At 48.8% G+C, this 24723-nt stretch overlaps 3 protein-coding genes across 31 annotated transcripts in view; 2 read left to right on the top strand and 1 right to left on the bottom strand.

The window, feature by feature from the left end:
- The first annotated feature begins 361 nt into the window (after positions 1-361).
- On the top strand, positions 362-13461 carry Apobec2 (apolipoprotein B mRNA editing enzyme catalytic subunit 2). The gene is made up of 3 exons (XM_075980948.1): positions 362-621; positions 9241-9804; positions 13100-13461. The coding sequence occupies exons 1-2, from the start codon at positions 491-493 to the stop codon at positions 9782-9784; spliced, it is 675 nt and encodes a 224-aa protein (XP_075837063.1). The 5' UTR covers positions 362-490; the 3' UTR covers positions 9785-9804; positions 13100-13461.
- Positions 13462-15397: 1936 nt separating this feature from the next.
- Oard1 (O-acyl-ADP-ribose deacylase 1) lies at positions 15398-23376 on the bottom strand. 21 transcript variants are annotated; one of them, XM_075980930.1, is made up of 6 exons: positions 21919-22082; positions 21256-21335; positions 20694-20838; positions 18394-18452; positions 17337-17449; positions 15398-15984 (listed from the first exon to the last, which is right to left on the bottom strand). In XM_075980930.1, the coding sequence occupies exons 2-6, from the start codon at positions 21292-21294 to the stop codon at positions 15882-15884; spliced, it is 459 nt and encodes a 152-aa protein (XP_075837045.1). In that variant the 5' UTR covers positions 21295-21335; positions 21919-22082; the 3' UTR covers positions 15398-15881. The 21 variants fall into 21 exon arrangements, with proteins under 21 accessions (XP_075837045.1, XP_075837062.1, XP_075837058.1 ...); XM_075980947.1 differs by having other exon boundaries at positions 18394-18447; positions 21790-22055; XM_075980943.1 differs by having other exon boundaries at positions 20694-20800; positions 21919-22051.
- The window catches only part of Nfya (nuclear transcription factor Y subunit alpha), a 24711-nt gene continuing 22403 nt past the window's right edge, over positions 22416-24723 (top strand). For 8 of the 9 annotated variants that reach the window (XM_075980923.1, XM_075980921.1, XM_075980920.1 and 5 more), the window contains exon 1: positions 22416-22548. The gene's annotated coding sequence lies outside the window, so the exon portion shown is untranslated. The remainder of the gene's footprint in view (positions 22549-24723) is intronic. The other variant, XM_075980915.1, reaches the window with a different exon arrangement.

Genomic DNA, 24723 nt, shown 5'->3' with positions numbered 1-24723 from the left:
AGACCCTCCTGTCCTGACGCTGGTCCCGAACAGGAATGCCTGGGGTAGCTACAACCACCATCACAGGCTTCATGATGTTTAAGACACTATGAGGGCTTCTCCTCAAATGCTCAGCTGAGTCTGGGTAGTAGCCACTTGAGAACACAGGGTGAGAGGAGAGAGGTGGGGAAGAGTTGGCCCAGCCCTCCCCACCTGCCAGTTTCCTGTCTGCCTACTGATAAATAGGGGAAGAAACAGGGCCAGACTTTCCATTCCCCCACCCCTGTCACCCGCCAGTCATTCAGTTAAAAAAAAAAAAAAGATGAGGGAGTCAGCTCCAGATGAGGGGTGGGGGCCCTGGTTATAAAGCCTGCCGCTGAGGGCCAGAGCACCAGGCTGGTCCTCTTGCTGTCATCCTCCGCCAGGTTTAGCTGCTGACAGCTGCTTGGGACTCTGCCGCCAGGCCCCAGTTGGCTTTGCAACCCTTCTACTTCTCAGCCACACTTCCCCCATGGCTCAGAAAGAAGAGGCCGCTGAGGCCGCAGCGCCCGCCTCCCAGAATGGAGACGATTTGGAGAACCTAGAAGACCCTGAGAAGCTGAAGGAGCTCATTGACCTGCCACCCTTCGAGATCGTCACAGGGTGAGCCTTGTGCGGGGGCTGAGGTCTCCTGCCTGGGAGAGCATGGAGTCTGAGCAGGCTATGGAAGCTTAGGGCAAGAATAGCAGGGCCAAGGTCAGACACCAGCTGCGCAGCAGCCTAGCAGGGGTCTTCAGGGCAGCAAATGCCTCCGGAACTTTCCTACTTTTGGGGGGTGGGGGACAGGGTTTCACCACCTAACTCTGACTGACCTGGATCTTACTACATAGACCAGGCTGGCCTTGAACTCACAGAGCTACTCTTGCCCCTTCCTCTTCGGTGTTGGGATTAAAGGCGCACACCACCAGGTCCAGGAACCCTTGACTTCATGAGGTGACACTCTGAACTCTGTAATCAGTGGGAGGTGGGAGGGGAGTGCCCCCGAGGAAGGGACCCACAGAGCAAAAGTCTATGCGGTTTCTTCATGGCAGTTTCTGATGTGTGCAAACAAAGAACGGTGCCTTCTTGAGAGACTTCAAGAGGAATGGTGGTGGTGTGGGTGCTGTGGAGAGGAAGGCAGAGCCCCGGGGCCTCTGGGCTTGCCTGCAGGTATCGGGCATCGCCTGCCCTGTGCATCTAGCCCACTCCCAAGGAGCTTGTTGAGAATGGTACATCAAAGATGGTCCCAGCAAGACAGTCACCTCTCAGACTGCAGACATTAGGACCTTATCCATAGAGGAACCAGTCACCTCTCAGACTGCAGATATTAGGAGCTTATCCACAGAGGAAGCTTCCCACAAGTGCAGTACAGCCTGGGGCAACTGTGCCCAGATGAAACAGTCCACAGGTGCCTGAGGGAGAGAGTCATGTTCAAGTCCCCTCTTGTCCAGATTGTACCATCACCAGAAATAAACAATAGTAGCCTTTCCCATCCCTCTCTATTCCGAGAAGGGAAGACGCTGCTAAACTCAAGTCAGAGAGAGAAGGGACTGGTGGCAGGCTTCCTCCCTGGCCCGGCTGTGGTTCTTGTCACGACAGTCTCCAGCAACGTGCAAAGGCTGGCTGGAGGCACGCTGAGTCTCACGGGGAAAGGCAAGGATATTCTCATGGGGAGAAGCTGTCCCAGGTATAGTTGAAACTTGCTGCTTTATGCTTGATGAGTAATTATGTAAAAAGAAATGCCCTAGGCCTGGCCTCCGCTTTCCTATTTCTAACATGAGGAAGCTTACTCGACTTGATTCTTAATGTGCCTTCCTGCTCAGATATATTCTGCCTTCTGAGAGAGCCCAGGGGGAAGTGGAGCTGGGTTCCTGAGACGTGAGGAGCCACTGAGCTTCCATTCACTCTTGCTCACCCAGATAATCCTGCTCTCATCCCAGGATTAAGGGAACAGCTGGGCACAGACTAATATAGACACAGGGAAAGCCTAGGGCAGCAGGGTCCTCAATTCCAGGGGCTTGCCTATGGCCGAGGGTCCTTTTACTGACACCTGAGCATGCTGGGCCACGTTGGCCTGGGTTACACACATACTTTCCCCTCTATGCAGCTTTTGATCTCCCAGGTACCGGGGAGAGGTGAGTCAACATCAAAATTAGATTGCTGACTTGAACATGCACTGGGTCCCAGGGCAGTGGAGCCTGAAGGGTCTCTGAAGTAAATGACATTTTTCTAAGGCTTCACAACACACAGTCAAGAGAATGTGTTTATTCACTCTCAGTATAATGCAGAGACAGAAAGACAGACAGACAGACAGACACACACACAGAGAGAGAGAGAAAGCGAGAGAGAGAGAGAGAGAGAGAGAGAGAGAGAGAGAGAGAGAGAGAGAAACGGAGACTCAGGGAGACTGAACAATATATCTAAGATCAAAGAACCAGGAAGTATCCAGCCTCTGGACTCTTAGCCAAGTATCTTGTCCACAGGTCTCCATGGCAATGAGTTATAGGCTTTCCATGACTCAAGGCTTGGAGAAAGGGCCACAGAGGGACTCGGTTCTGGGGCCCCTGTGATCACTTCTGGATGGAGGTGGAGCTCTGAGTGTTCCCTGGACACAGGCAACAGCTGCGCTGATCTGTTGCCTAGGCCTCTCTAGATAAACAGATACATAAAATAGCCCAGGGGTGTGGCCTTGCCTTCACAGGGTCAGGAAATATGGCTGGCCTTTCCTTCCCTGTCCGAAGGTCCATGAAGCCGCTCTTTCCCTAGTCTAGACTCCACGGGGAATGGGTCTAGAATGTTCCTTAGATTTGGACTGAAGCTAGCAGAAGAGCAGGGGATATTCTGGGAAGCACAATCTGAAATAAAGAGGGTTTGCAGAGAAGTGAGGAGAGTGATTTGTGGTGGTTCTGTTTACATGGGGTGCTTCAGATAGACAGACAGAAAGCAGACCTGAGCAGAAGAACCAAGAAAGATGGTAAAAGATTCTGGAAAAGGGTCTAAAACCACAGTGGGTGCCGAAGCCAGACCCTCCCTTCTGGGGAGTAGATTCGGCCCATCTCTTTTCTGTCCTGTATCCAGTGATCTCCACATAGATTTTGGGATCTCCATAGTGCGGGGTTACATGAGAGAAATCAACAAATGTTGGGCTTGCGAAATGCTCAGCAGGTAAAGGAGCTTCACATGCAAGCCTGGCAACCCGAGCTCATTCCCAGAACCCACGTAAAGGTGGAGGGAGAGAACTGATGCCACAAAATTGTCTCTGGACTCCAAACAGGCGGCATGACATGCACAGACTAGTGTCCACACCACACATCATGTGCAACACCCCCCACATACATATACACATACATACATACATACATATATACAAAGATGATTATTATGTAAAAAGAAAAAACCAGCACATATTACAACTTGGGTATTTTTTAATCTCTTTCTCTCAGAGAGCTGGGTCTATTTGTCTCAGTTCCAGAAGTTTCTCTTTCTGTGGTTTGGCTAAGCTAAGGATTACTCTTTGAAAGGTATAACTTGAGGCTTAGAGAAGGCACTATCCGTCAATATCAGCTGTAAATTATTAAGTGTCTACTACTGTTCAAAATCCGAGAGGTTGGATCGCTCCATTATTTGCATACAGAAAATAAACGTCAGAGGGATGGGAACTTTGCTCAAGGGTGGTCAGAATCACAGGGCACGAACCTCATGACCTTAAAGCATAGCACTACCCAAAGCAAGTGACAAAGAAGACTTTCCCGGTGTTTGCCACCTGTGAACTGTGCACTTTCTGCTGGCTTCCATTGGAACAGCTCCCCTGCATGAGAGAAGGAAGGCCTCTCTTTCACGGCTTTATCTTAGCTCTCAATTGGTACTCAATAAATATTTGTAGGATAAATGAATAGACTAATGAGTGAGCACTTCCTCGTGTTAGGCTTTCTGCCAGCCACTGTAACAGGAAGCCAGCTGGAGGGAAAGTTTCTAATGCAGAGAAGATCAGACTATAAAGAGCCTTGCCGTTCTTACCATGGATAGAATTTTCCAGGCTTACCCTTGCAGCGAGCACTGGGGTGCTCTAGGGCAACATGACACCCATCTTTCCATCTCTGCCGGGAGTGGTCCTGGCCCTACCTAACACCACCCTTCTGAGTTTGGCATCATGTATGTTTCTGTAGGGGTTATGGTGGACTGAAGACAAATGGCAGAATGAGTTTCTCTTAACCATGTCTTCCTCATTCTTCTAGATTACTTTTTTACTTTATGTGTATGCATGAATATTTTACTTACCTGTATGTCTGTAAAGTGAACCTTCAACACCGTGTGTGTGTGTGTGTGTGTGTAACACCATTGTGTGTATATATATGCAAGTACATTTGTGTGTACACATTTGTGGGAGTTTGGGAGCATGCATATCGTGGTGTATATGTGGCAGTCATAGGAGAACTCCCTTGAGGGTCGATCCCCACCTTCACCTTGTTTGAGGCAGGGTCTCTTGTTTTGCACTGTGTCTGTCCAGCTAGCTGGCCCATGGCTGCCAGGGAGTCTTTTGTCCCTGCCTTCCTCGTTAGCACAGGAATGCCAGGTCGTACAGACAAGGTACAATCACATCTGGCTCTTCACTTAGGTTTTGATTCAAAGTCCGGTCCTGACTCTTGCACAACAAGCACTTTCGCCACTGAGCGTTAGGTTTTTGGAAGCAGGGTCTCACTATACAGCTCTGGCTATCCTGAAACCAAGTATGTGGACCAGGCTGGTTTCAAATCCACAGAGCTCTGCCGATCTCTGTCTCCAAGTGCTCGGGTTAAAGGCACCAGCCCCCTCAACACTGTTCATAACGTCACTGGTCTCTGGAACACGCTGGGGAGTGGACTGTTAAAAACAGAAAATGGCCCACCAGCCACCACCCTGGCCTTCAGGGAGGTCAAAGCTGTAAGGAAAGAGGATGTCCTGTGGAGAAAGCACTGGCTTCCTGTTTGCCTTAGGCAGAACTTAGTCCTGTAAATCTGTTTTGCTCTACACTCTTCCTCCTGACTAGGACTAGGCTCACTATTAGGATTTATGAGGCAGGCTATCTTGGTGGATCTCCAGGCCAAGGTGTGCCACAAAGATCACACAACAGATCTTATGCAAGAGATTTATTGGGGGTGGGAGGAGCAAAAGGCTGTCTCAGGGTGGGTATATTAGAGACACACACACACACACACACAGAGAGAGAGAGAGAGAGAGAGAGAGAGAGAGAGAGAGAGAGAGAGAGAGAGCGCGCGAGAGGGACAGAACAAGAGGGTGATCTGTGATAATGATGACATAGCTGCTGGAGGTGTCACTTAAGGCAAGCTGGGGGAGCTCCTGATTTCTAGCGCTCACTCTTGGCACCAACATTGAAAGCAGTCTGAGAAAGGTGCTATTGAAAGCAACAACTCTATGGCTCATCGGAGTTACAGACAGGCAGTCTGCGCAGGGGAAACCAAAACAAGTCAGCATTCCATCCGAAGTGGAAGTCCATGGGTTACTTTGTAGCAAATATTTTGTTTTAGTGGAAGTCCATGGATTACTTTGTAGCAAATATTTCTTCTCTGACCAGCTTCTAGGGACTCCAATGCTGCCCCCGTTAGTTGTATATTTGTACTTAGGAAAAACAGATGTTTAAAGCATACACCTTAGAAAAAAAGTACGCACTACATATGCTCACATTTGTTCTCCTTCATTCAATATATATAGGGATTCAGTGTTTTCTCTATTGGCTCCTTGCAATGCCCAGTGTGAGTGGTGCCTTTTAAAGGGACCCGGAATCACTCCTGGGTCACTGAATGAGTGACTAAATGTAGAGAAACAAGCCCTCCCACCATGGTGGCCCTCCAACACACATTCACACATGGGCACATATGCACAAATGCACACAGAGAGACAGTGTTCACTCCTTCTTTAAGAGTGAAATCTCCTGAGGTTGAGAGTAATATTTAGCCATATCGTGTTAATAGGGAAAAGGTTTACAACTGAGAAATTAGATGTCCCTGCTTCCTTCCTTCCCCTCTGGGGCTAAACAGTGTTGGCTTGTCCTGCCTGTCCACAGTTGCCTGAGTCGTGTCATCCAGACCTCTACAGTAATTTCAGGCTTCGTCAGCTCTTTCCTGGTTGAGGCAGTCCATAGGATACCAAAAACAAACAAACAAACAAAAACTCCCTCATTTTGACCTTTGTGCTCCTTCTGACCAAGAAGCCCACGGAGGTGCCAGAGGAGCCAAGCAAGCCCAGGCTCTAGGCAAGCCAAAGAAAAGCACAGGCAGCGGGTCTTCCTTAAGCAGCTAGACCAGAAGGACGGGATGGGCTCTGGGATTGAGAGGGAGAGGGGGAGGGGCGGGGTGGGCTCTGGAATTGAGAGGGAGAGGGAGAGGGGCGGGGTGGGCTCCGGGACTGAAAGGGAGAGGGGTGGGTGGACTCTGGGGCTGCGAGGGAGAGGGGCGGGTGGACTCTGGGACTGCGAGGGAGAGGGGCGGGGTGGGCTACCGGACTTCGAGGGAGAGGGGCGGGTGGACTCTGGGACTGCGAGGGAGAGGGGCGGGGTGGGCTACCGGACTTCGAGGGAGAGGGGTGGGGTGGGCTCCGGGACTGCTGGCAGGACTGGACTAGAAAGGGTATTTATAGTGAGGTGACCTTTCTTCCACTCCCATGGGTTTAGGGTTTCTAGGTCCTCTCTTCATGCTGGGGGGGGGGGGAGAGGGGACAAATGTCAGAGTTTATGAGGGAGGGGCCTCAAGAAGAAGTCAGTTCTCATCCATTCAGTCAGCTTTCTACTGTTGGCTGAGCCAAATTCTTGCTTTTAGTGAGGCTACACTGGTCAAATTGGAAAAAAACGCTTTGGGCATGGGGTGTATGTGTGGAAGAGGGGCTCAAGAAACAAACAAACAAACAAACTGAAGGACCACATGGGGCAGCTACTGCTAAAAGCTTACCAAGTAGTCATAAATACTTCCAAACCCCGCTTCCCAGGATCCATCGTAGAGGGCGACTCCGGTTAGGGAGAAAAGGAGTCTAACAAAAGTCCCAGTACCAAAGCATCAGCTCTGTGTTCTCAGAAACAGGATTCTCAGGAAATGAGGAGACCCCCGAGGAAGAGGTAGAGCTGGAGGGTGGTTTGTGGGAGAGGGAAACTATGCAATCAGGAATATTCCATCTGGGTTCGAAAGAGGAAAGGTAAAACAGCAGGTGGGTTGCTCCTGCTGAAATATTAGGTAAATAGTAAATACTTCCAGCCAGGGATAGAGACACTTAGAGAGCTGAATATAGCCCTGAAGGAATCCCAGGGTTGGGTCCTCAGACAGATCCATCTTCATGTTGGAAACTTGACAGCAAGAGTCGTGGGAACATGGGTGGAAACATTCTGTGACGAGGCAAGGAGGTCAGTCGCTCAGGCTTTCTCGGCAATTCCTCACACAGCCATGCTCCCGGCCGGACAATTAGGGATTCCCCTGCGGTCTGGAGTCTGCTAACCTTTCTGCGGAAAGGGGAGAGGAGGCAGCTAGTGAATCAGTGGTGCAGGGGCGCATCCTGCAGCAGGTGCAGAGTACACATTTATCCTGTGGTGCTGGGGTCTCGCACGCTGGGCAAGCCTCTCACAGAGCCACACCGCAGCCCCAGTGACAGGTACAACAAGGAGAGTAGCCCCTCCGGCTGGCACTTCTTCCCACTCCTGACTTTGAAACTCCCATTTTCTTTGACCTTCAAACCTATATGGGCCTACATTTTAGAAAAACACTCTCAAATAAGAAAACTAAAAGCAATCTTTGAGACCCACAAAAATTATGGCTCAGCAGATAAAGGTGCTTACTGTCAGTCCTGATGACCTGACCCCAATCCTCTGACCCATGGGGTGGAAGGAGAGAAACTTCCCTCACAAATTGTCCTCTGACCTCCACACACAATGGAGCACATGTGCTTCCTCCACATACAGAAACAAACAAATACAAAAGAAGGTATGTATGTAATTTTAAGAGAATACCACGTCAGCTCTGACCCCTTCTCTTTTTACTAACGCCATGCTGTTCTTTAAAATGCCCAGCTACACCTGTTCCATTTACTACCTGATATAACTCTCCATTTAAATCTTGGACGCACCAAGTCCTCGGTGGAAGACATCCAGTGGGCTCTTTTCCTCTCAGGCTGTGCTGCATCAGCCCGGTGTCACCACTGTGGTCTGCCCTGGATGTCACGCTTTTCTTCGAGAACTAAAAACATTTTGTACTACCTCTGGAATCAAGGTTTAACTTTCAGGATCCCCATTTATTCCAAAGCCCGTCCTTATTGCTGTAACCAAATGCCTGGCAAGATGCAACTAAAGAGGAGTTTTTGGGTTCCCAGTCTGAGGAGATACCCTTCCAAGCGGGGGGTGGGGGGGGGTGGGGGTGGGGGGGCATGAGTGAGTAACTGATCACAAGGCATCCCATGGGGAGCTGGAAGCACTGAATGCTGGCCTGCTCACTTTCTCTTTCTCTTTCTATTCAGTTTGAGAGCAAGTTCCAGGACAGCCAAGACTACACAGTGAAACCCTGTCCCAAAACAAAAACAAAATTGCTATTCTCTGTGTGACTTGAAAACTCAACATGATGGAGTGGGGGCAGCACACACCTGCCACCCAGAACTTGGCAGGCGGGCTGAGGCAAGATAATCTGGAGTTTTGGGGCAGCTGGGCTAACTAGACCTCATTAGAGAAAGAAATGAGAGGAAAGAGAGAGGGAAGCTGGGTCAACAGTGAAAATACTGGGGATACTTCCTGGCAGGAAACACACTCAAATCCAGATTATCTCTGTGTTCCCCGCCTCCAGTAAACTTTTGAGCCAAGCATGGTGGTCCACACCTTTAATCCCAGCACTCATGAGGCAAAGGCAGGAGGGTCTCTGTGAGTTATATAGTTCCAGGACAGCCAGGGCGACATAAAAAGACCTTTGTTGTTTCTAAGGGCTGGGTATTTTTATATAGATGTGTATAAGTCACTGAATAGTGTGCAGGTGGCTTTGGAAGCCAGAAAGAGGGTGTCAGAGTTCATGGAACTAGAGTTCCAGGAGTTCCAGGTGGTTGTGAGTCCCTGAACATGGATACTGGGAACCAAACTCACGTCCCCTAGAAGAGCAGCACACTGTCCTAACTGTGCTCCCCCCCACATGGCATCAGCATAAGCAAGGAGAGCTGCTCGACCTAGGCCCTAGAAACAAGGACTCATCATTCCCTTCTTTCCTGCCTTTTCTCCTTAACCCACAGGGAGCGACTGCCTGTCAACTACTTTAAATTTCAGTTCCGGAACGTGGAATACAGTTCCGGTCGGAACAAGACCTTCCTCTGCTATGTGGTTGAAGCCCAGAACAAGGGAGGCCAAGTGCAGGCCTCTCGGGGCTACCTGGAGGATGAACATGCAGGTGCCCATGCCGAGGAGGCTTTCTTTAACACCATCCTACCGGCCTTCGACCCGGCCCTGAAGTACAATGTCACCTGGTATGTGTCCTCCAGCCCCTGTGCAGCCTGTGCTGACCGAATTCTCAAAACACTCAGCAAGGCCAAGAACCTGCGCCTGCTCATCTTGGTGGGCCGGCTCTTCATGTGGGAGGAGCCAGAGGTCCAGGCCGCTCTAAAAAAGTTGAAGGAGGCAGGCTGCAAACTGCGCATCATGAAGCCCCAGGACTTCGAGTACGTCTGGCAGAATTTTGTGGAGCAGGAAGAGGGTGAATCCAAGGCCTTTCAGCCCTGGGAGGACATTCAGGAGAACTTCCTATATTATGAGGAGAAGCTGGCAGACATCCTGAAGTAGGCAGCCAAGCTCAGCCTTCTGTGAGTTTTCCTGGTGCCCTGGCGCCAACTCTGTATTTACTTGGGTAGAAGACTTGAGGTCAGGTGGGAGGAAATATAATTTGAAGGGAGTGCACTCCTCTGGATTAATGGATTGTAGAAACATTCTCAAACATTGTTTTCTGTCCTCTGAATCCCTCTACCTACACCCACATCGTGGGGTTGGAGATAGGGCTCCATCACTAAGAGCACTGGTGCTCTTGTGCGGTTCCAGCACCCATACTGGGTGGCTCACAACTGCCTGTAACTCCCCCAGGGGACCTACCACCTTCTGGACTCTGGATGCACTTGCTCATACTCACAGAGACGTACACAAATGTACATAAACATTAGGGCTGGAGGGATGGTTTTAGTGGTTATGAGCACTGTCATTCTTGCAGAGGACCCAGGTTTGACTCTTAGCGTCCACGTGGTGGCTTCCAACCACCCCTAGCTCCAGTTCCTGGGACTCCAAGACCCTTACTGTGGCCTTTCTAGGTCCTGTTTCCAAGTTCACAACCTCTGTTCTGTAATGCAGAGTTCTCATTCTTGGGAACAGTTTGTTGCTTTTTTTCTTTTGTCATCCTTTTTTTTTTGACATTTTATTGTTTCTTTTAAAAAATTTATGGGTGTGGGTGTTTTGTTTGTATGTATGTTTGTGTACCGTGTGCATGTTTGGTCCACACAGAGAGCAGAAGAGGGCATGGGATCCCCTGGAACTGGAGTTTCATGCAGTTGTGAAGCACCACGTGGTGCTGGGAATCAAACCCAAGTCCTCTGGAAGAGCACCGAGAGCTCCTAAGTTTGAACCATCTCTCCATCTTTTGATTTTAGCCAGATCTGCTATCCTGCTTTCAGAGGGCTGTTCTTTGAGTTGCTCAGTGGTTACTGAGTGGGTGCATAAGGCCAGGGCTTTCTTCTTCTTGAAAACAGTCCAGGGAACTCCTGAAGTGTCAAATGTGATCGGGTGAGAGTAGTGAGCTAGTTTATGCCGGACCGTCTAAAGGGTTAAGAGATGTCTGTAGCTGAAACAGCAGCTCAGAAGTAGCCTCCTACAGATGTCAAGAGGTGATAGGAGAACAGGAAATAAAGACGAGCTGTTTAGGCAAATAATTAGGACACAATTAAGGCCAATTTGGCCTCTTGCTGAGGGTAAATTAGACTCTCACAGAAACAGGCCAATTATCCTCAGGAAAGAGGGTAAAAGGTCCTTCACTATCTTTTGAATTTGGTCTGATCTAGTTTGCCTCTATGGAACCGCTGTGACTGAGCCCCTTTCCACGGCCAGAGTTGCTGATCAAAATCTAGTAATGGTGAAGGCTCTTCACTGCACTCCTACCCGATTTTAACTCTGGAATGACTTCTATATTCATAAAACATGGACGCAGCACGTGTCCATGAAGATCATTCAATTTATGTTTGATGTTTCTCGAAGATGCTGCTTCACAGCCACGCTCTGGAATCCCGATGTTCCGGAGCCACGGATAGGCAGGTATTCGTTATCAGGCAGGCAGGCAGGGTGCACAGACATCCCCAGGCTGAGCATCTTCCTCACCAGCCCACACATTTTCAGTCTGTCCTTTTTAGCAAAAGGACAGTGGGAAGTTATGAAGTAGGTTCACGCTATAAAGTAACCCCTGAAAATACAGAACTTACTCTAACAATCCCCCAAAGATCTTTGTTAGTGTAGGCCCAACTATTGTAACTGTACAGCCAGCATAAGACTCACCAGAATGGTGACCACCAGCTCAACTTTATTGCGGTCTCCATGGGAGAGAGGGATATGGTGGTGTGTGCCGATAATCCTCAGCACTCCAGAGGCAGAGGCAGGAGGATCATGAGTTAGAGGCTATCTTGGGTTATACCAATTCTCAGACTAACCTAAGGTAACTAAGGAGAACTTGTCTCAAAACAAGTCAAAAACAAACAATAAAAAACCCCAAGAATTTGGAGTGGGACTGTAGTTCAGTGGTAGAATGCTTACAAAGCCCAAAAATTTGTGCTGGGGTATGCTTGGTTGTGAAATCCAAGCATACCTACTGGATTCAACCCCAATGCCACCGACAGTAACAATAATAAAAACTAAGTATTGTTATTATATGCCTGTGTTCCCAGAACCAATAGGTAGACTGAAGAGAATGCTACTTTATTCCCAAAACAGCAGCAGTAACTCCCACAAAATATCACACTTTTTATAAAGTTTAATTTTTACTTATTTGTGTGTGGGAGGGGCACATCTCATAATAAACACGTGTAGGTCAAAGGACAACTTGCCAGAGATGTCTTCTGTTTTCACCATGTGGGTTCTGGGGGTGGGTATTGGCAGCAGGAGCCTAATCTGAACTGTCTTGCCAGTCCCTCTGAAGACTTTTACAGGCCACTTCTGCCAGCTACCGAACTATCAAGTCTTTAGGGATTTTAGTTTTCATTAAAATTATGAATTTCACAGCTGATTAAAAAGTTTTAATCTGGGATCATGCTGAGCATTTTAACTGATACTCAGTAAACAATTCAGTATGAGTGGTAAGTACTGTCTAAATCAGCTTGTTTTAAAATACTCTGGGTTTGCTCTACACCGAGTAAAGGTGCTTGCCACCAATCCTGAAGTCCTGAGTTTGATCCATGGGACCCACATTGTGGAGAATTGACTCCCAAAAAGTATTCTTCAACCTCCAAACATGCATACACCCCTCCATACACATAAATTTTTATTTTTAAAAAGAACATTACCCTTCGTTGTGTATACAGATTCAACCAGTATTCTTGAATGCATTAGCACTTCGCTGTGCATACCTGAGTCTTCCAGGTTCCTGAAGGGAAGTTCAAATGTAACAAAAAAGCTGTGGCTGAGCCTAAATGACCGTGAAGAAGAGCCCTTCTTAAAGTCCACTAAAAAGCATTCACTAAAGAAATGTCTATCTCTTATTTCATTTTCTGCTTTAAGAAATGCTGGACCAGCACAGGGAGGCCGAGGTAAACAGCTTTCTGATTGAGACAAGTCTGGTCTGTGGAGTAAGTTCTAGGCCACAGCTACTCAGCGGAACCCTGTGTCAAGAAAAGCAAAGCAAGGCAGAATCTTTATACCCTGTATTTAACTAGAGTACAGAATCCAGGCAGATCTCCACACCAAAGCAGCAAAGGAAACAATCCCAGCGAGCTCAGCCAGGAGCCACAGGAGGCCCTGGAGGAAGCATTCAGGGTCTGTTTAGGGAAGGTACAAAGACACCTTAGTTATCTCAGAGGGTAGGCTGTTGGGGGTCAGCCAGGCTGTCAGTAACACGCTCTGTTTTCCGTGAAGGTCTGTCCGCTGCCACCCAGAGAAGCAGTGACATGGACGGCATCCAGGACATGCCTGTCTTCCCAATTATACTTGGAGCTGGACATTTGACACCAAGCAGTTGTGCTGGAGAAGGCCCTCCCTCGGTGAACTGGAAGCACACCTCAGGCTGTCATTCACTCAACTGTGCCTTTTGTAAAGTGGCACCAGGCACCTGGGGTGGAGGGTCTCACTGCCTCCCCAGGGGTGTTTCCTGAGACAAAGATCCTCAGGTTCAAGGACAGACCTTTGCAAGACAGCGAGAAGTGTTCTGAGTTGGGCTGGGTTGTTGTTGGTTTTTTAAAAGGCAAATTAGTATCATTAATAAAGGAAATAGTGTGCTTTTTCTGGCCTGTTTTTTTAAGAAAGTTGGGCAATGGAAAGTTCCCATGGACAGTGAGTGGAGACGGGGCATGGGGACATTGTATGCAAAGAACCAAGCCGTGACTTAGGAAGGGAAAGCCAGGTCTTGGCAATGAGGATCTAACTCTCTAAGACTCACTTCTCACTATGGTCCTGACCTTCCATTTTTTTCTGAGGACTGGGAAAATGGCAATGGCTAACTGTATAAAGCTCTTGCTGTAGGCGTGAGAACCAGGGTTCAAATCCCCAGAACCCATGCAAAGAATGCAGTAGCATGAGTCCTTAAGCTTAGCAGGTAATAAAAAATGGACGAGATCCCTGCAGATGTGCTAGCCAGCCTGGCACACCCAATGGCACCAGGAGACTGATTCACACAAGGTGGAGGGTGAAGACAGCCACGATGGGGTCCTCTCACCCCATGTGCATCTCTTCCGGAAGGAGATCTAGTTCACCAGTAGAGTACTTGCCTAGCATCTACAAGGCCCTCACTCCATCCCCAGCACTACTGTAAAATCAAGAAAACACTTTTCCCTGGAATTATTTCTAAATGGTAGCTTCTTTGAAGATAATATGGTGGGGGTCACAAGGCTTGGAATTTTGAGATCTCCACACCTCGATGGCCAAGCAATAAAAATTTCCTCCTCACTAGAGAGGGTCCAAAGTACCAGGTTAATGTTCAGACACTGTGAGATTCCAAAGGGCAGCACTGGAAACCACGATAGGATAGGTACCAAGTGTCATTTCCCAAAAGGTTCATGCCTGGGTGCCAGCCACACTCCACCTGGCTTTCCAAGAAGGTTGTGCTCATCTATGGTCAGGCTGTGTCTCCTCTCCTCAGGCTTCACGTGTGATCAATCCCTGGAATTTGACCCAAGGCACTAGATCACACCCCTACTAAGGCCCAGGATGTGACCAATAGTCAATCAAGAGCCCTGCAAAAATAAGCTATAATCCCCCTAAAGCAAGGGAAGCTAGGGCTATCAATCTGACTGAGCATTAAGAGGTTTCTGCGGGGGCTGGAGGTGGTGGGGAACAGTCTAACATGAAAGTCTGCAGGCTGAACCCACTGGAGGGAAAGAGAGTAAAGATTTGCCACAAAGTGAGACAAGATAACCTGCCCAGCACCCTGCTCTCAAGACTTTTCTCCCTACAGGTGTACAGACTCAACAAGGTCCCAATAAAAGCTTTGGTCTCCGTTTGTAATGAACACCCCCCACAGCAACATGCAGAAACCATCCCCAGATATTAAAGTGAAACACTTTCTGAACAGCTGCCTCCTATCAGGCTGCAGTGTGATAAAAACACATGTCTAAAGTACCAAGAGTGCGTCACCAGCGTTTCCCTGGTACTTCCACAAGGCTTTTGTAAAACTTAGTTGTTTTTTTTACACTGGAAAAAACGACCCATTCCTGAGCACCAGCATTCACGCTAGAGTAAAATCTGCATATGCCTGGCTGTGCGGTCTCTCAGAATGACCACGGCGGGGCAGGAGGGTCCTAGCCCCCCAATAGTTCTAATAACAGAATACTGGCTTTCCTCTCCCTCCGCAGACATGCCATTTGGCCTTAGTTTCAGAAGCGGGCCCAATAATTACCGCAGTGCTCCCGAGATCCAGTTAGTTGCACATTACTGTCTTTGGGTAGAAACACGAACCTAGAACCCCACTTGCCACTGAGTCTTTAGAGTAATTTAACCTGCCTCCTGACTAAATTCAGACATGGCCGATCATGTCAACCATGCAGTAGACAGCCAATGGTCCCCACAAACACTCCAGCCCTGCCTCCTACCCAGGGGGACACAATCCTGGTCACACTTACCTCTGACCTTGTTCTCCCCAGTGAACCCGGCTCTTCAAAATTAAGTCAGAGGTTCAGCCTGCCCCCCAAACCCAGAAAATAGATGTGCATGCGCAGAAACTTCAGTGACTCCAACAGAAAGGTTTATTGTTCCACTCCTGTCCCAATAAGCTCCTTGTGACCGTGGAGAACTACATGAGTAACTACAAAACAAGCACAATCCTTCCCTAGGATTATCAGACTAGCATCAAGTGCACAAACACAAGACACCAAAGAATCTCAACAGTTTACCAAGTGTCCCACAATTTCTCCTTAAAAACAAGAGAGTTAGAATCAATGCTGCCACCTAGTGGCCAGCCAAACAAATCCAGTTGTGGACAAGCAAACAGGTCAGGTGGGCTTAACTGGTTTCCTGGCCTGCTGACAGGCCTCAGCCTCCTCCACACTGTTTGGGCATAATGCCCTCCAGTCTTCTTAGAATACAGAATCCCACATCTGGCCTGTAACACAGATTCCCTTACACACTGTCCTCTGCCCATTTTGAGGTCCTACAGCCAAGTAGATGTGACACAAAGACCATGAGCTCATCCCAAATCTCCATCTGCTCAGAGTGTATACACAGTAATTTTGATGTCTGTGGCCTCAAACACCTCTTCGATTATAGCAGATACATTTTCCCACTGCAGACGATCCAAACCACATCCAATCCTGAAAACAAAACAAAAAAGATCTTATCTTTTCCTGGTCTTTTGTTTAAGATCAAGTCTGAAAATCAACCAAACAAACAAACCCCTCCACTGGTTGCGTAGACATATTTAGGAGACTGCCCCTCCTTCCCTCTTTCTTTGGGCTCTATCCAAAGCACAGTTCTCTGGGCTCAGATGTACAGGCCGCCACAGTGAAGAATCTATAGTCAGTTCCTATTGTGAAGCCACTCACCAGTTCTGAGGCAGCCGTCATGTCTCTTTGCTTTCCAATTATTTCTTATTACTTCCCAATTATTTCATTCTTTGGCACAAGGTCACTAGCTCAGTTACCCACTGCTGATGAAGACTAACTTCAGTGGATGGAAAATGTACGTACATTTAAAACACACTCACACCAGTGGAATGTTAAGGAGGCTGCAAGGGAGAGGAGGACCTTTGCAGAAGGAAGGAAACAACCGATGCCCAGAATGCTGGCTGTGGCCCAAGTGAAGTCTGTGACACTGTACTGATCCTCACCTGCCCTAGGGACAAAGGGAAGCTCAAAACTGCCAATTTCATACGATAGCAAGACACTCAACTTCTGCAAGAATAGTGATTTAAAAAAAAAAAGGTTCTGATACAAAAGCCTTGAGTATACTAAAGAAGGGATGATGGGCTGGAGAGATGGCTTGGTGGTTAAGAGCACTGACTGCTCTTCCAAAGGACCCAGCTTCAATTCCCAGCACCCACATGGCAGCTCACAACTGTAACTACAGTTCCAGGTGATCTGACATCCTCACACAGACATATATGTAGGTAAAACACTAACGCACATTTAAAAAAGAAAAAAAGAATTGATATTGTAGTCACACCCAAAGTCGCTTGAGCTTGGTTCAGCACTGACTGAAAACCACTAGGGTAATAGAGAGAAGAGTACGGACCAGTTCCTGAGGAAGCAAAGGGCCACTGGACATCCAGTGTCATTTGAGTCCTCCAAAGGACAGTAGGGACAGGTCCTGCCTGTCACCCACTGAACAACAAGCAGGCACGCAAGCATGAAAGGCAAGAGAGCACTGAGAGCTTTCTGGGCACAAAGTCAACTGGGGGGAGGTGTGATGGCTCAGTCTCCGTTCTGGGATTCCACGGCCTCAAGAGGAGAGGACACCGCTTTAACACAACTCAGGAATTCAACAGCTGTGTCTGAACGCCAAGGACGTTCCCCACAGAGGAGCTGAGGCAGGTGAATGCCTCTCATTACTCACTCTGAATCGTTCAACTCCAGCTAGAAAACAGCTGTGCTACGGCCTCACAGCCAATAGGAAGGGAGTTCTGAGACCAAACCTCCCCAACCAATTCAGTGTTCCATTTCCTTGCCTGGGCATGGAGAGGTCAGTGACTCCATTCTTCAGGCAATGGGACTTCATAGCCTCTAAACTCTTCTGCAGGTTCTCGTAAGTTGGCTTGTGTGAGGCCCGTTTCTTTGTAATCTGGACACAAAAGGAAGGATTCAAACTCTCATTAGCTCCACCCCCCAAAAAAGTGTCAATGAGGAAGCCACCAGATTCCGCTACATCCTCAACCTGAAAGAATAAGCGCTTTTTAAAAACAGATTAATCCCTGGATTCGTCCAGAGCAGGGATGACAGTGTCCTGCAGCCACAGGAGAGCCCACCAATGGCTGAGAAACACTCTGCTGTGTGACAAGGAAAACCACGACACAGGAAAGCTGTGCCTGTTGCCATGCTTATGCGAGGCACTGGAATCTGTGCCAGATAGGCGACACACTTGTGCCAAGGTACCCATACTGCCGGGTAGCACCCCTCCAAGTCCGTTCATTACGCAATCACACTCCCTGCTTTTTGTTTCTCTACAAAAGCAGCAGCGAGAGGTAGTTCTTCCAACGGAAAATCATTCTTGGCTTTCAGGACAGCACTCTCGGGTCAGTGTGTCTCCCGACTCTGCATGCTAACCAGAAAAGGTTTGAAGTGGGTTGTCTCTAAATCGCCCCCACAGGCTATAAGGAAACCACACCTCTTCTGGGGCCAAAGATGGTGTGGAAGGTAAAAATCCCACATCCCCACAGCAGGTAGGAGAGGGCAGGACATTCTGTGGTTCTGCAGTGGACAGGGAAGATGAGCTCCTCAGGGAACTCTCTCGAGACAAGGTGTCTGAGAAAGGGCAGTGGGTCTCCCTGTGTCTGCCACTCTTAGACCACAGGCCTATGGTAGACAGCACAGGAGCCTCACGCCGGAGCTGTGGCATAACCTGATATACCTAACTCAGTGCTCCAAGCAGCCAGCTCCTCTGGAGCTGAGCTGATGTCAAAGTGGAAGCTGTATGGCATCCTTTACTGTCTCGGATGGAGCATCGTGATCAATGCAGGGAAGTCTATTTGCCCATCTATACAAGGTCAAGATTTGGCCCCATCTTACCAAGTAATATATATATCGTCCATCTCTCTTCAGAACAGCCACTTCTCCAGACTTCTTTTCTAAGAAAAAGTTATTTAATAGTAAAAAAGAAAACCGAAACATCCATCTCCACACTTAACGCTAAAAAAATTCCAATAGACCTGAGTATAACTATCCAAATTCCAAATGCACTGTCACCTGTCCATTGAAAAACGCTAATGCTAACTGTCTTGAAAGTGTCTTAGAATGTGCCACCATTCAAAATCGGTCAAACATGTTTATTCAACAAGATCTTTGTGTGTGTGTGTGTAAGTACAGGTGCCTGTGGAGGCCAGAGACATCAGATTCCCTGGGACCAGAGTTATAGGCAATTATGAGATATTCAATGTGGAGGTTAAGAATCCAATTCAGGTCTTATTCAAAAGTATTATATACATTTAATCACTGAGCCATCTCTCCAGAACCCCCTACCCCCAACTTATACCATTTTATATTGTAATAATTTCTCTCTCTCTCTCTCTCTCTCTCTCTCTCTCTCTGAGTCAGGGTCTCTCACTGAAACTGGAGCTCCATGAATCAGCTAACTGACTGGCCAGTGAGCCTCAGAGACTCACTTACCTCCACCTCTCCAGGAAGGAGAAAACATGTCTGATATGTCTGTACTTAACTTTAAAAAGATAAAACAAAACAAAATAAAACACATGGGTTCCAGGGATGGAGCGGACTCCCTCAGGCTTGTACAGCAAGTTCTTTACAAGACGGCATCCTGTCCCCCTTCCCAACAGAGACCTTTCACAGTGCTGTATTGAACATTATGAGGAACATCCCCCCACCTCCTGGGCTTCATACCCCCCACCTCCTGGGCTTCTCTGTGTAACCTTGGCTGTTCTGGAACTTGCTTTGTAGACTAGGCTGGCCTTGAACTCACAGAGAGCTGCCTGCCCAGCTATAAGAAACATTTCTTAAGGTCCTTGGTTATTATCTTACAAGTCTGAAAAGATAGCTGTTCAGAAAAGGGATGGGCCTAAAATGTGTACTGTAAAGCTGTTCTGATTCAAAGCCACTGGTCGAGTGGTGGAGGTGGAGTGGAAGAAGCCGTTTCCAAACTACTCTCCATTGGCTGGCCTGCAACTCCCTATGTTAAACTGGGATAAAGTTGTCTGATACCACTTCCAGTACAAACTACTCTTTGAAGAATAAGCTGAGAAAACCTGGTGTAGTGGTTCATGCCTGTAACATCAGCAGCATTTAGGAGGACTGAGCCAGGACTGCTTGGAATTCAAGACCAGCTTAGGTTATTCAGCAGGTGCCAGGCTACACAGTGAGCCTCTGCTTCAAAGAAGGAACAAATAGAAGAATATTTAGTAAAGGATCTTTGCAGTGGCATTTCACTGTATTTAATAAAGTTTGCTTGAGGAACAGAAAAGTAAAGCAGCCACACAGGCCAGCCTTACAGACCAGGCAGCAATGACACACACCTTTAATCCCAGTAGCCACACCAGTTTGCCAAAGAAACCAGGCGGTAATGATACATGCCTTTAATCCCAGAACTAGAGGATTATAAAAGCGGAGGAGACAGCTCTCAGTCTCTTTCTGAGATCCCTGGAGGCAGGATCGCTATTTTGAACTGAGGTAGAGATAAGAGCCAGTGGCTGGCTGTTTTGCTTTTCTGACCTTCAAGTTGAACCCCCAGTTTCTGTTTTTGTTTATCACGCTTCAGATCTTGACTTCCGAGCAATACATAAAGAACCTGAAAAGCCCTTCAGCTAAGCTTTGAGAGAAGTGAAAAATTAGGAAGGACATTTTTGAGTGTTGGGAGACGAATTAATCTGTAAAGTGTTTACTGCACAAACATGGGGATCTGAGTTTGGTCCCTAGTACCCACATAAAACCTGGGTGTCAGGGTACACATTGTACACCCCAAACTGGAAAAATAGAGATAGGAGGGTGCCGGGGACCAGATGATCAGCTAATGGAGCTAAATGGGCAAGCTCTATGCTTAAAGACATCTCTGGCCTCCACACATGTATCTGCACACTATGAACGCTCTCTCTCTCTCTCTCTCTCTCTCTCTCTCTCTCTCTCTCTCACACACACACACACACACACACACACACACACTCGACAGAGAGACTGGAAACTTTTACAGGAACTCTGATTTGGTGTGGTAAAGATCCACACCAAAGAGGCCATTCTTGTGAGAAAAAGTTAAAAGTACTCAGTGAGAAATCTCTTTGAATGCACAAGTAAACAGGGTACAATGAAGAACAAATTATGCTCCACCAGGACGAACTAGGCTGCGATAGAAACTCAGAACTCACGTTGATTTAACAGTTCCTGCACCCCTCCAAATTTCTTCTTGAAGAGAACAGCTATTCCAGCACCCATCCGACAGTCTTCACTGATACAGTGGGCTAGAGAGTCGGTTCTGGAACATTCGAAAAGATCTCCTTTCACATAAGTGATCTAAAACGTTCAAAGGGAAAGAACCCGCTTGTTAAAAACAGAAAAAGAGTACGCCTTTCAGATCTTCAATAGAACCCCTACCCCGCCTCTTCCTTGCTTCTCCACCACTCGGAATTAAATCCAAACCTTCCTACCTCACAGAATTAGCATGTATATATATATATATATATATATATATATATATATATATATATATATATATATATATATATATATATATATATCTGTAAAGGAAAAATGACGGATGTTCTCTGCTAAGATTGTATTAGCCTTTCCTAAGTAAATCGGCTAGAAATAAACAAGCGGGAGGAGGGGGTTCGACAATCCAATTATTGGTTTAATTAGAAAGTGTTTATGCTTTTGACCTCAATTATTCTGAATTTCACTTCACCGATAAATTTAATAGCAGTCACGCACTCGACTTCCTTCTGGATCTTCATTAAGGCGGCCGGCCATGCTACTGGGTCGCTATTTCCAGAATTTAAGAGTTTCTTCTGCTAAAAGGGAAAGCAAGTAAAAACGCTCAGGCAGCCTGAGCACAGCACGTTCAGATCACCCTGCCAACCCACTTAGTTTCCCCCACTTCCTCTACTTGTACCTCTGAATGTGAGTTCACTCAGCCTTTGAGAGGCAACACAGAAACCGCTTTCCAGGAGGGAGATCCCAAGACACACCTCCTTACTCCAAACCCTCTCCTATCACGATAGGTTTAGCAGAGTCTGGTATTTTCCCAGGGGATATGGCTTAGAATAAGATAGGAGGGACTTTGCCACAGTTCCACTGAGCTGCAATCAGAATGAACCCAACTGAGATGTGCTGAGCGCAGGCAGAGAGGACACCCGCTCAGTGAAAGATCACCTCTCCTGGAGGTGCAGGGAAGTCTGCAACGAGCTACCCATCCTCTCCTCCTACCCTGGGATCCCGTAGGAGAGGGCGGGGGCCATCCTTCACCTGCAAAGGAATCGGCCGTCAGCAGGCCCCCCCGCACGCAGGGAAGTGTCTGAGATGAAACCCTGGTAGGTGGGGAGTTACAGAAGAGACCCCACGCGGAACCAATCCCGCCAAGGACTTTTCACGCACCCAAGATGGCGGCCCCCACCCTTTAACGGGGAGGAAGTGAGCCTCTCTAGCTAGCTAGTGGAGCCCGCTCTCGATGGTAAAGGTTTCAGAATTTCCGGCGGTAAACTCCGTAGTCTCCCGCCGCCGCTCAGGCGTGCGTACCAAGAAGCCGACCCCGCCTAGAGAAGATGAGCGCTTGCGCATTTGGCCTCAGGGGGTGTGTCCCGGTGGCCGCTTAGACTTGGGTTTGCAGTTGGGGGAAAAAAAAGGGGGGGGGAGCGTATTAGCGCCTGCGTGGTACACCACTCAGGGCAGTGTTTGAGAAACGAGTATGGCGCCTCTAGAACGCGCTTGCGTAGTCCTCCAGCGGAAGGCGGAGTCCAAACTAGGAAGTCAGTGTGGTCCCTGGGACGCCTGCGCAGTGCTCCCTCTAGGGGGCGGGGCCAGGCTGGCCGGGGTTATGGGGCGTGGTTTCGAAGGCGCTTGCGCGAAGGCGGTTGGAGGGAGGCCCGATTCCCCTTTGTTCAGATTCGCCATTTTGCGAGGCAGCGGCAGTGGCGGCGGCGGCGGCGGCTGGAGCCTCTGATTGGGTTTCGGGGTCCGGTACTGGAGCCAATCAGCGCGGGCAGCGAACCGGGGGAGCGAGGCACGGTGAGCATGAGGAGCCAATATCCAGCGGCCCAGAGCCGGCCCCAGCGCCCCGATTGGCGGGTCTCGCTGACCACTCAGGAGAGGCCCAGGCGTCCGCCGAGCCCGGGAGTCGAGCCGAGGCTGCCGGAGCTGGGCAGCCGGCAGCCCCGGCTCGGAGCCGGTGGAGGCCCGCAGGGGCGGCCCGGCGTGGGGATGGCACCTTGGAGCCAGGCCCCTCTCCGGGTGCTGGTGGCGGATGCACCGCTGCTTCCCGATCCTCGGGTTCTGGGAGGGCAGGTGGCCGGCCGACCCGCCGCGGGCCGTGGCAGTTTCCCCGGGTTGTTCCAGCCTTATCCTACTACCCGTCCTTGTGTCCCCACGTTCCGGGCCCCGGTGAGGCCCGCGTCCCCTGAGCCTCGAGGCGGTTGGGACGGCAGGTCTGAAGCGCGGCCAGTCGGGGACGCGCAGCGCGGCCTCCCAGACCCACCCCGGGGCCGTTAGCGCGCCCGCCGCGCCCCTTCTCCCGACCCGCCACCCCGGGGCTCCGGCCCGCCGCCGTTTCCACCCCTTTCTGCTCGTCATTTCCTCTCCTCCCGCCCCGCTCGGCCGCCCGTGCCGGCACACCTCCGTGCTGGAGTCTGACCAAGCGCTCTTCCTCTTTTCGCTTGGCGTGTTTGGAACCTCGCTCTTGCGAGACTGACAACCTCATGCATTCTTAATGACGGGACCCACCTCCGTGTGTCCTGTGAGCTCTCTCCCTTTGATGCTCTCTGGTTCCGATTTTCTTTAGCCTTTTGTAGCAGTTCGTGTGAGGGTCCACTCAGCTCAGCCCATTTGTGTCTGTTTTTTCTACCACACTTTCGAATCCCATGTGAACGTTTTCTTAACAGATGTTTAAAAACTTCCATGCCGATTATTTTCCCATCGGGCAGCAGTCTTCGGTGTGCTGCCAGCCTGTAGTCTCTGGCGGGCATCACCCAAGTACTGTAAGGGAGAGGGGGAGAGGTAGGAAGCACGCCTGCTCGGCGGAGATTGGCTGGTGAAAATCAATACTTAGGGGTTAGTGTTCTGTCGGGGTCTAGTGCAATACCGGGAAATGCTGTTTGCACGAAGAAGCCAGCCAGTTTTCATCCGTACTTTGGTTGGGCGGTGGAGGGTTGTTCTCCGCGAGGAGAGCGTATGTAGGCAGCAGATAGTGCTGTTGGGTGAAGAAAGGGCCAGGAGCACTGAGAGTTTAGGCGGGAAAGTCCAGATTGTAAAGCTCTTGCAGATATCACAAAGGAGCCTTCGGAAACACTTCTGACTGGAGCTTAGAAGTGTTGGAGAGGGGCTTTTCTCCCCAACGTTGGAGAGAAAACGTTGCCGACCTAAGGCTTTAATCTCATAATTGGGGCTGGGGAGCGGATGGGGAAGAAAAGGAAATTTTTCTCTGGGAGAGGGACGTTGTTCTTACTCAGGCCAAACATCAGTTCTCAGCTTAGGTGGAGCCAGCCTTCAGGGTGTGGCTTCTTTAGCACCTTTGCTGAGCTCTTAACTGGTGGGTTTGAGTCTTCCTTCTGAAGCGAAACAGCCTGTATTCACTTTCGAGGAAGTTTTTCTTTGTTTAAGTTGTTTCTTCATTTCTTTATGTTCTAGTCTGCTTTTCTATTACTGTGATAAGCACCACACCAAAAGCAGCCTGGGGAGGCTTATTTCATTTCCCAGTCCATGAAGGGAAGTCAAGACTCAAAGTTAGAATCTTGTTTTATTATCTAAGTTCATGGTATATTGTTAGTTGAGAAAAGGAGCATATTTGGAGCCTTCAAAGGCCTTAGTCTGGTCTTTGCCTGTGATTGTCAAGCCTCACGGCTTGTGTTGATGTTATGCTTATTGTAGTTGCATTTCTGAATGCTTCAGCTTTCGAATAACTTCAGATAGATTACCTTTCTAAGTGCTGGCCAACTGCTTCTGTGCCTTCTAAATGGGCAGGGTATATGCTATGGAAGAATGCTTCAGAGACCAGAATAAATTCATTCTCATCCATATTCATTTATATTCTCACTTTCAAAAACACATTTAAAATTTTGTGGAAGAGCTAGACAGACTAAATCCAGCTGGCTCACTTTTGTCATAATCTTGGGCAAAGAAGTGCTTGACGAAGGTAGTGTGTCAGATTGCAGAACAGTTCTGCTGGCTGAAGTGGCAAAAGCAGGTGCC

Source organism: Microtus pennsylvanicus, chromosome 7 (assembly GCF_037038515.1).
Source record: "Microtus pennsylvanicus isolate mMicPen1 chromosome 7, mMicPen1.hap1, whole genome shotgun sequence".
NCBI classification, from domain to species: Eukaryota; Metazoa; Chordata; class Mammalia; order Rodentia; family Cricetidae; genus Microtus; species Microtus pennsylvanicus.
This window is presented reverse-complemented; position numbering and strand designations above follow the sequence as displayed.